This window comes from Pelodiscus sinensis, chromosome 7 (genome assembly GCF_049634645.1).
Source record: "Pelodiscus sinensis isolate JC-2024 chromosome 7, ASM4963464v1, whole genome shotgun sequence".
NCBI classification, from domain to species: Eukaryota; Metazoa; Chordata; order Testudines; family Trionychidae; genus Pelodiscus; species Pelodiscus sinensis.
In genome coordinates, this window is record NC_134717.1 from 65,227,910 (window position 1) to 65,241,960 (window position 14,051).

General features: G+C 44.0%; 1 protein-coding gene across 6 annotated transcripts in view; it reads right to left on the reverse strand.

Annotated features, from left to right (window-relative positions):
• Positions 1–14,051, reverse strand: part of DIP2A (disco interacting protein 2 homolog A) — a 144,658-nt gene that overhangs the window by 75,645 nt on the left and 54,962 nt on the right. For 4 of the 6 annotated variants that reach the window (XR_012905355.1, XM_075934132.1, XM_075934130.1 and 1 more), the window contains 2 exons: positions 13,036–13,155; positions 7,069–7,188 (listed from right to left, as the gene is read on the reverse strand). Coding sequence is in view for 4 of the 6 variants with exons in the window: in XM_075934132.1 (XP_075790247.1) it covers positions 7,069–7,188; positions 13,036–13,155 (240 nt within the window). In the remaining 2 variants the exon portion in view is untranslated. Of the gene's footprint in view, positions 1–7,033; positions 7,189–13,035; positions 13,156–14,051 lie in introns of those variants that run through there. The other 2 variants (XM_075934131.1, XM_075934133.1) reach the window with 2 other exon arrangements.

A 14,051-nucleotide genomic window follows, 5' to 3' on the forward strand; every position in this document is an offset into this window, starting at 1 on the left:
TTCTTTGGATTAACCTTTGGATTCTTAACTGTTCAAACTGAATGCATAATTAACATAGTTTTGGTATGGAATTACAACTCCCCGATTACATGAGGCAACAAACATGAATATTGCCAGATGCTTCTCACATTATTCCCTGGGGTTATTAAGAGTTTAGCACTTTTCAGAATGACTGTTTTTATACAGTGCAAAACTATGAAGATTGAAGATTATTCTTGTGAAGAGAGAATCATCCAGTAGCTTCAAATGAGCTCAGTGAAGATAAACTTGACATTCTAATTCCACCTGACCATTTCTCTGCAAATTATGGACAGGACCGATATATTTTTACTCATAATGTATCTGGAACAATAGTTATTTGCAGAAATACAGCTGTGATAGATCACCATGGTTGGATTTGTGCCTTGTGTGTAATACTTCTGGGGAACTCCCATATCTTAAAAGTTCTTGGCTGCTAGCTCCAAGAGGGGCCATTTTAGCTGCCTGTAATGAGGCCAAAGCATCAATCCGTAATGCATGCAATTGCACTTACTCTGAGGTGAAAGGTGAATATGGAAAAAACTAACCTAAGTAGTGTTACCAATCCCCTCAAGTATGAAGAGAGTTGGGTGGTGTTCAATCTCCAAAATATCTCGAGAACCACAGTGACAATGAGTAGGTTTCCTGACACCAAATACAGATTCTCTAATAATGTTCCATACTTGGTTTCTGAAGGGCTGCACAGCGAATGCTACGTCAGCCCTACAAATCTCCTTGATGAAATCTGACCACAGGTTAGCTGCAAAAGCCAACATCCCTTAGACCAAATGTGTGCCAGCATGGTAACTGAAATCACAATTTAACAACACTTATGAAGAAAAAGCCCACTTTAAGATGGACATAAGAGCATGTTAAAAATGTTAACAGGATAAGACTAATTGATTAAAAGGGAATGCAACAATTTCTGAAAAGACTTTACCCTTGAATTTCATAGGATATGCAGCTTCCTCACACTAAGCTGGGGTGGGCAATAAAACGGCAGTTCAGCAGAGTTAGTGCCTAGCAGGCCGCTGCCGCTATATTTACTTGCACCTCCCCGGGTACTGGCATTTGCAGCTCCCATTGGAACAGACTGCCGTTCCCAGCCAATGAGAGCGGCAGAAAGCGATCCGCAGCCAACAGGAGCTGCAATTGCTGGCACCTGAAGAGGCACCGGTGAGTATAGCAATGGCAGCCTGCTAGGAGCTAACCCTAGTGGACTGGGCAGGTATTTGCCCACCACAGGTGTAAGCTGAAGTTACTGCCACCAAGGGGCGACATCTTCTGAGAGAAACCTCAGTCCTCAAGCATTTGGAAGAAACTTCATCAACACAGTCAGAACCACACAGAGAGATTAAAATGTTTATGCACTAAGTCCCACACTGTTCCAGATAGCAGGAAATTGAAAGAAAATTATTTACCTAGAACATTATTGCAAAAGCAAAACTGGCAAAGGTGCTATTTGGAAAGAAGTCTGTAATCCTGCTATATGAAGAACGGAGTCCATGAATATGAAAAGTGATCCATGTGGGACTTGTTTTAACAGGCCACAAATGTTTTCCACTTGCACTGTATGCCCATCTGCTAGACTACTTCCAGGCAGTAAGGAACCTCCGAGACCAACATCCAACTAACTCACTAGCAAACATGCTGATTGGAAAACATACCCAGGTTTAGATACAGGAAAGTGCCAGGATTCCATGTGCTCAGACATGGAAAACTTCTGAGTGCAATGGGATCAGCTACCAGCAGCAGTTTTACTTGGTCAAGACTTCCTTGACCAGTTATCAGGATCAATACCTTTCTTCTGACCATAGTCAAGTATGTACTGCCAGCGATAATCAGATATGCAACATCCCTTCCTAACAGACCAGGAAGGCGTAGACAAACGTTTTTTGTGATGCCTGCAGAACACCAGTAATTGTGTGTGTGTAGAAGTGGTGACAAAATTATTTACTACTTGAGCAGCCCCTGATCCAGGATATACTAATGAGTAACTTAGCTTGTTTGCAACCACATTATCCCTTCTGGCTTATAAGGGCCAACTAGTAATGGCTTTAAGGGTAATGTTCAATCCCAATATCCAGCTACAGAAGGAATAAGTGAGTCATATTTGCTTCCATATTTGTATTAGAAAATGTGACAGGATCAGAGAACCATTTGGGTTACCACATACATGATGGTCTGGACAGTTAAGAGTACTCTTGTCTGCAGAGTTTGATGTTGATTTTGTTCTTGGAGCCATCACGTACCCTGAAAGGTGCAGAGCTATGCCATGTGAACTCCCCATCCGAGACAGCATGCATTCAAAGATACTCCATTTGGACTGGATCAATCTGGGAGACTCCCAATTACAGACTGTTCTTGAACTTCCACTCCAACAGGTACAGTACTGCAGTTTGTCCGTCATTCAGATGCAAAGCAGGAAACGTGAGGCTTGCAAACCTTGAGCCTTCAAGGCCCACAGTTGTTGCCTTGTGCTGGAGTGCAAGGAGTAACATACACCCCATGTGGACCTGCTGCTCAATGTATTCAGCATGGTCTGTGCTGAAAGCTTCTGAGTGGCAAATCCAAAGCGCCACGTCTCAGCCTCCGGTACATCCTTTTTAGATGAGCACCTGGTTGTATCATCTTCGGTTGTCTGAGAAATGAGCCTAGATGTTGGGTCTAAATCCTGGTGACTCCAGTGCTGGGAGAGACTGATTCTCATCCTACCAAAATGATATCCTTCTTGATGGGCCAATCCACCAAATAAGGGAAAACATTTGCTCTTAGTCTGTGTAGAACCATTACTAAGTATTATGTGAATTCATGCAGCACCAATACAAAAAAGGATTTAAAATGGATTGGGAGCTCTCCCCTTGGTGATATGGAACTCACTGGGTGATGTATCCTCTTGATACAGCAAGTCCCAAATTTCATAAGCAGTCCCAACCAGGTTCTTCCTAAGGGAGGGTACCTAGAGGTACCAGTTAACCATTTCTTTCACTACAGATAAGTTGGGGTCTTCTACTTCTTAAGGACCCTGCTGGGAGCAGTTTGCACCTAGCTACCTCAGTGACTGGCACGTCAGATTTTATATACCTCTCTGCATTTGCAGCCGGCTGATAAATTAAGTGAATGTATATCTTGCACTTTCTTCCTGACACTTATGTAAAGAGCATTCAAGTAGGGCACTTTGCAGAATTCAGATTAGATAAACTTCTCCAACCATGCTGCTCAAACGGGACTCAAAGCCCCGAGGTAATCAGGGCCATAAGGGGGGAAAGGGCTATTCCCCCCCCCCCCCCCAGGGTAATCCTCCTGAGCAGACAACAGATGACTGGTTGCTTGCTTTTAATTCTATCAAAGCACCCGATGGTTTCGATTCCTAGAAGCAGGGTTCAGAATGCTGACTGCTGTGGAAAGAGAGCCAAAGAACTAGCAACATCCCTGCATCTAATAGAAGGAATATGCAGGCTTCTTTGCCAGTGCTTTCCCTTGTCAATTCAATGAGGGATGGTTGCCTAAGTAAATAAACTAAGCTTGAGCAACACACTTCCATTCTTCTCCCACAGGTCTCCACCATCATACAAGCCCCTGCTGCATCTATACACAAAAGCTCAATGCTCACAACCACGCTTGCCTGTGTGCTTAGATTCTGGAGGGAGCCGCTCATGCTGCCAATCAAGTGTGGTTCAGGCCTGAGGTCACACTGTTTCCATGCACCTCTAGATACCACTTAAAATGTATTTCAAGGAAGAAAATCACAAAGATGTTTCATTCACACACTTGCTGAAGCAGACATTACAGGCTAGCAAACTCTCCTTCTGAAAAATGTGCAAGTGCACATTGTCAGGCTTTGCAATGGTGACAACAGTGACACACGAGACTTGTGTTAAGAAGGGGACCAATGACTTCCTTATCAACCACGGGGTCAGGACGGAAGCCACTCTTTTATTGGGGAATTATCAGCAGATACCTTAAACCAGCGGTTCCCAATTGCTGGCCTGTGGTGGCTGCTGGCACTCAAGCCAGCTGATCAAGCCAGCTCAACTCCAGCAGCTGTGGTGGCTGAGGTGGTAGGAGGAAGCAGAGCAGGAGGTGCCTCCTGCCTCCCTTTGCGCTTGGAGAGGGGGGAAGAGGCGATTTGCAAAGGAGGAGGGCACGCACATGCAACCAATGGCCACTCCCCTTGCCCGCCCATCTGCTTTTGCCACTGGCAGCAGTGTGGCTGAGGCAGCGGTAGGAGGCAGCAGAGCAGGAGGTGCCTCCCTCTGCCCTCAGTAATGGCAACTGGCCAGGGCTCCCTGCTCCCCTCCTTCTACCCACAGGTTGCGTGAGATGTGCCTGGGGACAGAGGAGCGTAAAAGAGAAGGGAACGTACGTGTCACCAATGGCCACTCCCGCTGTCTATGGCAGTAAGAGCCATGTCAGCTTTCTCCGGGGAGTCCAGGGATAGGTTGGGGGCAAAAGGATGTTGGGTGAGGATGTGCTGAGGTCAAAGGGGAGGAGGGTGTTGGCATGGGCTGTAGAGGTCAGAGGTTAAAGGGTCAAAGGGTGTTACACACTGGGGAGTAAGGGGCTGCGTTGGGGCTGGACAGACAGGCAACATTTTGTTTGCATATTCATTATTTGCATAATGGCTTTGCAAATATGTAAATAAAATGTTGCAGGCCTGCCAAAAGTTTGGGAATGAGTTTGCCAGTCTGTGGCATAAAAAAAGTTGGGAACACATTAAGTGATGTATCCTGAAATACTTCCAGAAAAAACAGAATGGCCAACATAATTTTCTCAATAAATGGAGGGAAATTCCATTTTGCCTTTTATAGAGTAAAGAGTCTATAGAATTCAACAGCTTTTGCCTCCTCTACCTCAGAAACTGGAGCACTTAATGACAGCAAGTAGCTTTCCAGCAAGCCTTAGACCAATACTCCTGGTCATAGTACACTTCATCCCAGACAGACAACCCGAAGTGCTGAAGTGATGCAGAAAATGGTAGCACTGATGCTACTGAAGGAGAGACTGACCATAATAATGCCAAGACACCACAGCTGAGACTTCCAACCACCTTTCCTGGCCACTGGACTCCCTAAGCAGGGTGGATGTTTCAAGGGTTCTGAAGAGACGTGTCAGGCTGTCTCCTTGCATGGGAGCTGACACAGCGAGAAGCTATGCAGTCTTCACACGTAGCTGAGAGCTGAACTCTGGTTCACTTGAGGCTTTTAACTGTGAGGCAATCCAGGCCATCTTGAAATCTAACTTGTGAAAGGCATGGAGGGTGTCCAAGAGAAACTCCAGACACTCAGCTTAGAAAACCATATCCCTGCAAGCACAGAGCATGCCCAGCATGCCCCAAAGAAAACCGGTCATTTGTTATATTTCTCTGAAATTGTTAACAGATCATTAGAAGTGTCATCACACAAAAACGCTTGCAATGCTTTAAAAGTGATCAGCTTCTCTGTATCTGAAAGACAGGCAGGGTAAAGGGGAAGAGAAATAGAGGGCACAGACCATGAATGTAGACTGCCGCAGACATCCCTTCCAAGTACATTTGTATTAATAAAGGTAGGCAAAGAAACCATTAAAATGCATTACATCAGTGGTTCCCAACCTTTTGGGGCTGCGGAGCCACTCACGCGCCGTATTGCCCGGGGCAGAGGCCACCCTTGCACCTCGCACCCGGTACCGGCATGTGCCGCGCTCCTGGGGGCGGGGCCAGCACCGGCATGTGCCTCGCACCCAGGGCAGGGGCCACCCTTGCATCTCGCGCCCAGGATTGGCATGTGCCGCGTGCCCAGGGGCAGGGCCACCCATGCGCCATGGGCTGGCACCAGAATGTGCCGCGTTCCCGAATCAGGGGCCGCCCATGCACCTTGCGCCCGGGGCCGCCCATGTGCCAGGCACCTGGGGCCGGCACCACGTATGTGCCGCAAGCCTGGGGCAGGGGCTGCCCATGTGCCTCGTGCCCGTGGCTGGCATCGTCATGTGCTGCGCACCTGGGGTAGGGGCTGCCCATGCACCATGCGCCCGGGGCCAGCACTGCGCATGTGTCACAAGCCCAGGGGCAGGGCCGGCCCAACCCAGATTGTTCCGTGGGCACACTTAAATGCCACGGCGCCCGCGGGCACCGCGTTGGGGACCACTGCATTACGCAAAGGACATACAAGTAGCAGAGCTTTCCTCAAAGGCACCAAGGGGGGGGGGGGGAGGAGATGTGGCCCAGCAAAGAGGACAACCTCACCATCCAGGATATTCTTTTCACTGTGTGCTAAAAAACGGAACTGAGGTGTAAGCATCAGAAGTCACTGTGGCTCTACTCCAGGGCAGCACACAAAATGTCCAAGACAGAATCAGTTGTTCTAAGCTTCAGAGTTGGTGAGAAATTCACTCTCATTTGCTTACAGGACACTGACCCCAAAGTAGGTAGCTTGCTAGGACAGCATGTATCTGGAGAAAGAGGTTTTTCTTATCCTTAAGATGATCTGTGATGAGAAGGCAAGAAACACCTTTCCTTTCTTTAAAGTAAGAACTTTTTTAATACTCTGGGCTGAACAGTCTCACACTCACAAGTGATGGGCTCCAGAAATGAACAATAAGTTAAACAAACTAGGAGGCTATTTTACAAACTAGAAGCTTTTTCATTAATTTTTGAAGTGTTCCCCACCAGCCATAAAGGCACCTCATGCAACATTTACTAAACAACAACAACAACAAATCAACAAAGCTCTGGCATATTTTGTTCAAGATGATATCTTTCAAAATGAGACTTCACAAATGAAGGCAAACAAGTGCTTTATGCTTGAGAAGGGCTACTATTCCCTCTAAAACTTTTCCAAAATTTTAAGAAAAAAGAGAAAATCTTGGGGAAGAACTGAAATGCTGACAGTGACCAAATCCAACCTACATTTAACATCAGGACCAACATTAAAAAAGCATGCAAAAAACTTACCGCACGCAACATGAGAGACTTAAAAAAATCAGCAGAATAAATGACACAATATTCATTCATTACATTTGCAATGTTTAACTTTACCTGACAATGTTTATGTATGGTGTCTTACTAGGTACCTGGAGGCGTGTATGTTTCTACTGAAGAGTGTACTAGAACAGAGCGTCTTTTTGAAGGCATGGGCATTTTCCTCTCTTTGTATTTAGCCAAAGCTGCTTGTACTGCTTCAGTGTGGACGTCTAGAGAGCAATAACCAACAACATCATTAGTTATGGAATTAGGTACAACTAAATTTTCCTTCCAGAACATCATATGCACCACAGATTTAATCTTGACAAATCAGTGGTGCCGCATCATGGCAGTAATTATTTAGTCTGACAACATACGATCAGGCCCCTTTTTCTAGTAACCATTCATCTCACCAATACTTAGTTACTAAGTAGAAGCAATGTGTTTCCAGGCTTAACAGCAGCAGCTTTTATATTGTGTTGTAGAGTCAGAAAGCACCAAGGTCTAAAGGCCAATTACAGTAACAATAAAGTTTTCAGTATAGCAGCTGAGATATTCACATTTAATCACCTATCCTAGCAAACTCAGTGATGCATAGCCTTAGCACAAAATTTCCCCAAGTATCTTCTGATCCCCCTTTAGAAGATCTGAAGGTCTACACAGGATGCGTGGGATGTGAAGCAGAAAAACCTTACCATTGTTTTTCACAGTCTCGGTTTTCATTTTAAAAATAGTCTCAGCTGTTACAATTGGGGAGAAAACATTCAAAATGTGAAGTGAGTGTAACTGATGCAGAGATTTGTGCCTGAGTTTGCACCCAGCCTGAGAGAAGTCAGTGCTAACTCCAAACCAATTACTCTACTCCAAACCATGTTACAAGAGAAAGTAGATTAGGAATATAACAGCACTTCCAAAAATGGTTGGGGAAAGGGAGAGTGAGGCAGGGGGGCTTCAGAAAATGTATAAATTAAGATTTGTATACTTTTAATACCACATGACAAGATTGTAAGGTAGAACAATAGCTTTTATTTCACTGATGGGGACTCAGCTCCCAAAAGTTTAGGAAATATTGTAATACAGGCAGTCCCCGGGTTACGTACATGATAGGGACAGTAGGTTTGTTCTTAAGTTGAATCTGTATGTAAGTCTGAACTGGCGTCCAGATTCAGCCGCTGCTGAAACTGACCGCCAGTTCTGACTTACATACAGAATCAACTTAAGAACCCCAAGCGTCCCCAAGTCAGCTGCTGCTGAAACTGATCAGCAGCTGATTCCAGGAAGCCCGGGGCAGAGCAACTCTGCCTCGGGCTTCCTGTAGTCAGCGCTGGTCAGTTTCAGCAGCGGCTAAATCAGGATGCCTGGGGCAGAGCAGCTGGGGTGCTGCTGGGTTGCTTCAGTAGCGCCGCTCCTCGGCACTACTGGACCAACCCAGCAGCACCCCATCTGCTCTGCCCCAGGGGTCCTGATTCAGCCGCTGCTGAAACTGACCAGCAGCGGCTGAATCAGGACCAGAGCAGCTGGGGTGCTCCTGGGTTGGACCAGTAGCGCCCAGAGCGGCGCTGCGGGACCAACCGGCAGCACCCCAGCTGCTCTGCCACAGGCGTCCAGAGAAAAGCCTAGTCTGCTGGGGGAAGGGGGGGGGGGGGGGAGGAAGCGTACTAGCTGCGCCCCCCCCACCCCAGCAGACCAGGAAGACACGGGCGGCGGACCGAGACGCACCGCGGTCCCGCCGCCTGGGTCCTCCGCGGCTTTGCTCCCAGTCTCCCTGGTCTGCTGGAGACCAGACGACCAGGGAGACGGGGAGCAAAGCCTCTGAGGACGCCGGCAGTGGGACAGCCGCGGGGCGTCTGGGCTGTCCCGCTGCCGGCTTCCCCCGCGGCTTTGCAAAGCCTCGGGGAAGCCGGCAGCGGAGCAGCCCAGGCGCGCCCCGCTGCCCGAGCCCCCCCCCTCGGCTTTGCAAAGCCGTGGGGAAGCCGGCAGCGGAGCCCGCCCGTCCCCCCCCCCCCCGCGGCTTTGGGCAGCCCAGGCGCACCTGGGCTGCCCGAGCCTCTCCGCGGCTTTGCTCTGCGTCTTCCTGGTCTGCAGACCAGGGAGACGCAGAGAAAGCCCCAGAGTACATGGGCGGCAGGACCGCGAGGTCCCGCAGTCCGTGTGCTCTGGGGCAGCCCCGTTCGTATCTGCGGATCCGACTTACGTCGGATCCGCATAAGTCGGGGACTGCCTGTAGTTGTGTTATTTGTGATGTCTTCACCTTCTCCCCCTTAGTGTTATTTTTACGTTTTAGGAAAACTGGGCCTGATGAAAATAAGGAAATGACAGTAATGCCAAAGACTCTGTGCAAGCTTTGTCCACAAGACTTTGCCAGTCCATTTCAAACCTGGCCTACAGTCCACCAGGTATCACAAGCCTGGAGAGAAAGACAATCATACCCGCCTATGTGACTGTTTGGGAAGTTGGTAGATGTCCACCAGAAACTAGGTAGGTCAAATGCATACTTTCATTTATGGTCTAAGTAAAATTCAAACTCACGTGAAATACTAGCATGCTATATATAAACAAAAAATGTTGGTGAATATTCAGCATGTTGGATCTCATTTCCTGTCCTTCAACTCCTAAATACTAGCATCCAAGCATAAAATAATATTTTATTTACAGAAAAACAAATCTGAATGTTATCACCACAGTGTTCAACTTCTGGGTTTAAGAGTGATTTGCACCTATATAATGAAACTGTTAATAGTAGGGTTGGTTATGTATTGGAAATATATAATGCAAGAGGCAGAAGGACTATCACGCTCATAAGTGATTAACTTTTAATAAATGTGGCTTCACCAAAGTATTTTCAAAACTGCTTAAGAAATTAAATTCAGTTATGTTTGGAAATTACCTGCTCAAAGTCTATTCTTTGAAATAAAATCATTTAATGGGGAGAAAAAAAAGGAGTAAAAGTACACAGCCTTATTTTCATTTAATAGGAGCCAAATATGGTTTTGCATCCAACTTTTGCTAAGCACTAAAATTAATCTGAAGCATAATTATTTCAGAATTCATGCAGACACTGGTATGGTGACCAGAAGGCTTCTCTCATCAACAAAGCTATTGCCTCTGTGGGAGACGGGAGCATCTACGCTGATGGAAAACGCTTTTCTGTGGTGTAGGTAGTGTCTCTGGGAAGCACTACGACACTGGAAGTGTATACACACCTTTAGAAGCACAAATTGCCTTTTCTTCATCACTTCCAATATTTTCACCTGAGATACTTAGCAGCAGTTCACACCACAAAAGTCTTCTGGGTTCATCTACAACACTTCTTATCAATTTTGGTTAAAAAGCTAGTTAGCCAGAAAAGGGTCTTTTAAAATGGGACTTTGGTCACTCAAATAAAATAAAGATGGATGGGAACTGCTGGCTGCACAGGTCTCATGTTGCACTAGTTTGCAAGCTCTCTGGATTTATTTCAAATAATCTTGGCCTCTGAAAGATGCCATATCTATATTATGTTTGTTGTTTAAAACAAACAAAAGGAAGTTTTTCTTCACTCAGTGCACAGTCAACCTGTGGAACTCCTTGCCAGAGGATGTAGTGAAGACTAGGACTAACAGGGTTCAAAAAAGAGGTAGATAGATTCACAGAGGTTAGGTTTATCAATGGCTATTAGCGAGGATGGCTAGGAATGGTGTCCCTAGCCGCTGTTTGTCTGGAAATGGGTGACAGGGGAGGGATCACATGAAGATTATCTGTTGTGTTCCCTCCCTCTGCAGCATCTGGTATTGGCCACTGTCGGCAGACAGGATACTGGGCTAGAGGGACCTTTGGTCTGACTCAGTATGACCGTTCTTATGTTCTTACTGGATAAGACTAGTGGGTTCATCGTCTAGTACAATATCCTGCCTGTCACAGTGACCAGTAACTGTTAACAAGTTATAAGTAACATTCATTCAGAAGCTATATCAAGACAGGACTAATTTTTTCTTAACTGTACAAAACCTGGTCACTCAGAAAACTGGAAATGAAAAAAGAAAGGATTTGCTAGGTTTAGGAATCACGATAAACATCAACATTTTAAATGGAATTAAAATACATCAATGTCAATTTTGAACAAAGCTTCAGTGATACTAACCAAAGTTTTTGGAGCAAAGAAATGGAACAGCAGTGACAGCTAGTATGACTGTTCTCTAAAAGAGTATTCACTTACACATTTATGTGTGTGTTAACTGAAATTGTTCCCAAAACTACCCCAAAACAATTAACAGTGAGAATACACTAGAACAAGAATTACAAACTGAGTTGTCAACCACACATTTCATTTGGAACCAGAAGTACACAAAACAAGTAGCCACAGGGGGAAAAAAGCACAAATACAGTGAAGTGCTGTGCTAAATGTGAGTTACTTAAAAAATTCCTTTTTTTTGGTTTGTTTTAAAAGAAGATTTGACAAGATAAGAAAGCTCTATACTGGTTTCATTTAAATTAAGATGGTTAAAAGCTGCATTTGTTTTGTGCATAAGTAAATTTCAAAGCTGTATTAAGTCAACATTGAAATGTTAAACTTTTGAAAGAACTGTAACAAGAGTTACAAACAACCTATATTCCCCAACATGTTCATAACTCTAACATTTCTATGCTAAACCTTTTCCCAGTATCATTTCATTATATCACCAACATAAAGTTAGACACAAAAGGTCTTTTATGGTTACTACCCTAGTTTGACCTTTCTCTACATCAAACCACGGTAGGTCTCTTACAGTATATTTTTAAGTATCAGAGGGGTAGCCGTGTTAATCTGAATCTGCAAAAGCGATGAAAAGTCCTGTGGCACCTTATAGACTAGATCTATTGGCGCATAAGCTTTCACGGGCAAAGACAAAAGTGGGTCTTTTCCCACGAAAGCTTATGCTCCAATAAATCTGTTAGTCTATAAAGTATTTTTAGATACATATAAAACATTGCTTGTTGATATTAACATATTGCAAATAAGTTTGAGAAAGAAAAGAGATATAATTCAGTCATTTGCTTTAAATTCTATACTAAAGTTAATCTTAAGCACTCCATTTAATTAGTTCTCTTTGACGTTCATTATTATGCTCATCGTCAAACTTCAGAAAATCTATTTTTTGGACAGGACATATCTTTCCGAAAAGTCCTTGCACGTGCTACCCAAACCACCGAAAAAAATCCCTTCAACCTTGAATTAATCAAAAACCAACCATAGAGGTGTAGTGCCTTCATTTTAAGAGCAGAGTTTTCTCAATGGGAATGCCAGTAATAAAAACATGAATAGCCAGAAATACTGGTGCCAAGCAGTTAAAAGCAAGGTGACTGAAGGGTTAATAACATATTACTTAGAAAATTCAGATTATGCAGCATTTGCTATAGATAGCTCTCTCCTTCCCAGTCCTGGGATATGTAGTTACCTTCCACAGCAAACCGAAACAACATTCTGTAGACTTACCAATTGAAAGCTTCCAAAAAGCACCTGCCTTTCTCAGTATTGTAAGAAGGAATTTCACATCGTAACACAATGTATTTTAGCCACCTGAGCAGTAACAATGGAAGCAGGATATGAGGAGGATATGGATATTTTTACAAAGATTTTCAAAAACAAGTTTGTTTGTTGCACTGAAGCATGTTTAAAAGTTCATGTAGAATATCCATTGTGATATTTCCCTTGTTTGTGTGTATTTGCTTCAAATCAGGAAATGTTTGAAAGGGACTTTGGTAAATATGGTAATTATATAACCCTACTGTGAAAAAAAATCACAGACTTGTAAATATTAGTACAGATTGCTCCAATAATAGGAAACCAGATTATCAGACAAGAGGAAATTGTTAAGCATGGTTTAAGTCCATAACAAGGAATATGATATATTTTCTTCACCAATCATTTTCTCCACTTCAGAGTTGGCCAAGCATTGTCTATGTGTATGTACATGTAGCAAAGCTGCTTGGACAGTTTTATTCAGATCTTGCTATTTCTAATATGGAAAGCATTTCACTCGGCTCCTCAAGCATAACATATGTATGTCTTTAAGGGTGTAACAAAGGGCACCTATTTTATCTGCATAGATGCTCCTTACCAGATCGGAAACGCTCATCTCTTGAGTTGGCAGAACGTGATTTTTGCTGTTTGGACACAGCAGCTGTAGGCTGTGAAGAACCTGGGATTCTGTTCTCTGCTTGCAGGGATGGATCTACACCTGAAATACAATTCCACCTCATAAAAACAATTCACATCTACAGACAGACAATATTTGGTCAGTGATATACACATTCTTTTGTCTCTCTTGGCAGCCAGATAACACACACACTCATCTACGTAGCATATGAAAATGTTACAAAGCGTATGAGCTTATGACCTACTTTTTAGAAAAAGTAAAATATATCATCCAGGAGCTAGGTTTAAAAATGTTACCACAAGTTATAATGAAAAGTGATATATTTAAAAAAAATACTGGATGCTGATTCACAAATATTAATTCATGCCACCTATCTGCAAAGCAGAACTGGAACATAGCTCAGTCAATATTTTAAAAACATCGAATTTTCTTACCTGCAGCTTCAGCTTTTATTACTCAAATCCAACAATCTGAACAGATGATCATTTCACCCAAAACTATCCAACATTTCTGACCAATTGAAAATACAACACCTTCTATCAAGAGACTGTAAAGAGAGCTTATCAAAAGTAGTTCCTTCATGCTAGTCCAGAGACACATTAATGGAAAGAAGTGATAGGCAGATTTAAATCCCAGAAACATTTCTCATAAGAAATTGTTCTGCATCACAGATCATCCTAGTGGACTGAAAGAACTTATTGTAAAATGTCAAGAAAAAAGGCCGAAACAAGGTGAACTGATTTTTATTGTTCCAACTTTGGTTGGTGAGAGAATCTTTTGAGATAGACAAAGCTCTTCTTCAGATCTGGGAAAGGTACTCCCAGCCTCAGCAAAATGCAAGGTGGAACAGATTGTTCAGAATAAGTACTTAGTACCTACTATAAAAGACCGTTCAAGGTAGTGTGCCCCATTTATATCTCTGCAGTCACAGGACAAAAGGAAGGGTTAATGGGTTATAGATTGTTGAAATAAGCCAT